This window comes from Anoplophora glabripennis, unplaced genomic scaffold, assembly GCF_000390285.2.
Source record: "Anoplophora glabripennis isolate ALB-LARVAE unplaced genomic scaffold, Agla_2.0 scaffold1361, whole genome shotgun sequence".
NCBI classification, from domain to species: Eukaryota; Metazoa; Arthropoda; class Insecta; order Coleoptera; family Cerambycidae; genus Anoplophora; species Anoplophora glabripennis.
In genome coordinates, this window is record NW_019419344.1 from 31,987 (window position 1) to 33,377 (window position 1,391).

General features: G+C 46.1%; 1 protein-coding gene across 1 annotated transcript in view; it reads left to right on the plus strand.

Annotated features, from left to right (window-relative positions):
- The first annotated feature begins 251 nt into the window (after positions 1–251).
- The window catches only part of LOC111692758 (clumping factor B-like), a 9,153-nt gene continuing 8,013 nt past the window's right edge, over positions 252–1,391 (plus strand). The window contains exons 1-3 of the mRNA XM_023456869.1: positions 252–812; positions 854–996; positions 1,028–1,308. Coding sequence (XP_023312637.1) covers positions 252–812; positions 854–996; positions 1,028–1,308 — 985 coding nt within the window. The remainder of the gene's footprint in view (positions 813–853; positions 997–1,027; positions 1,309–1,391) is intronic.

Here is a 1,391-nt window from a genome sequence, read left to right on the forward strand (position 1 = left end):
TTTTTTAAATGCTTCTGATATTGTTTTGTGACATTTTTATTTGTACGATGAATGGGAAAATTCGTAATCCATATTAGAAACTTTTTTCAGTGGCTTCTCAAAAAGAAAGAAATTCTTAGTAAAAGTTGCCGCATCCCCANATAATGATAATGATAATGATAATCATAATGATAATCATAATGATAATGATAATGATAATGATAATGATAATCATAATGATAATCATAATGATAATCATAATGATAATCATAATGATAATCATAATCATACCCAGAGTCACAGTCAGAGTCAGAGCCATAGGCAGAGTCAGAGTCAGAGCCATAGGCAAAGTCAGAGCCATAGGCAGAGTCAGAGTCAGAGTCATAGGCAGAGTCAGAGTCAGAGTCATATGCAGAGTCAGAGCCGTAGGCAGAGTCAGAGTCAGAGCCATAGGCAGAGTCAGAGCCATAGGCAGAGTCAGAGTCAGAGCCATAGGCAGAGCCATAGGCACAGCCATAGGCAGAGTCAGAGTCAGAGTCAGTCAGAGTCAGAGCCATAGGCAGAGCCATAGGCAGAGTCGGAGTCGGAGTCGGAGTCGGAGTCAGAGTCAGAGTCAGAGTCAGAGTCAGAGTCAGAGTCAGAGTCAGAGTCAGAGTCAGAGTCAGAGTCAGAGTCAGAGTCAGAGTCAGAGTCANATGATAATGATAATCATAATGATAATCATAATGATAATCATAATCATAATCATACCCAGAGTCAGAGTCAGAGTCAGAGCCATAGGCAGAGTCAGAGTCAGAGCCATAGGCAGAGTCAGAGCCATAGGCAGAGTCAGAGTCAGAGTCATAGGCAGAGTCAGAGTCAGAGTCATATGCAGAGTCAGAGCCATAGGCAGAGTCAGAGCCGTAGGCAGAGTCAGAGTCAGAGTCAGAGCCATAGGCAGAGTCAGAGTCAGAGCCATAGGCAGAGTCTGAGTCAGAGTCAGAGCCATAGGCAGAGCCATAGGCAGAGTCAGAGTCAGTCAGAGTCAGAGCCATAGGCAGAGCCATAGGCAGAGTCGGAGTCGGAGTCGGAGGCGGAGTCGGAGTCGGAGTCGGAGTCGGAGTCAGAGCCAGAGCCAGAGTCAGAGTCAGAGTCAGAGTCCGAGTCCAAGTCCGAGTCAGAGTCCGAGTCCGAGTCCGAGTCCGAGTCCGAGCCCGAGCCCGAGCCCGAGCCCGAGCCCGAGTCCGAGTCCGAGTCGCAGTCGCAGTCGCAGTCGCAGTCGCAGTCGTAGTCGTAGTCGTAGTCGTAGTCATAGTGATAGGGATAGCGATAGCGATAGCGATAGGGATAGTGATAATCATAATCATAATCATAATCATAGTCATAATCATAATCATAATCATAATCATAATCATAATCATAATCATAATCAT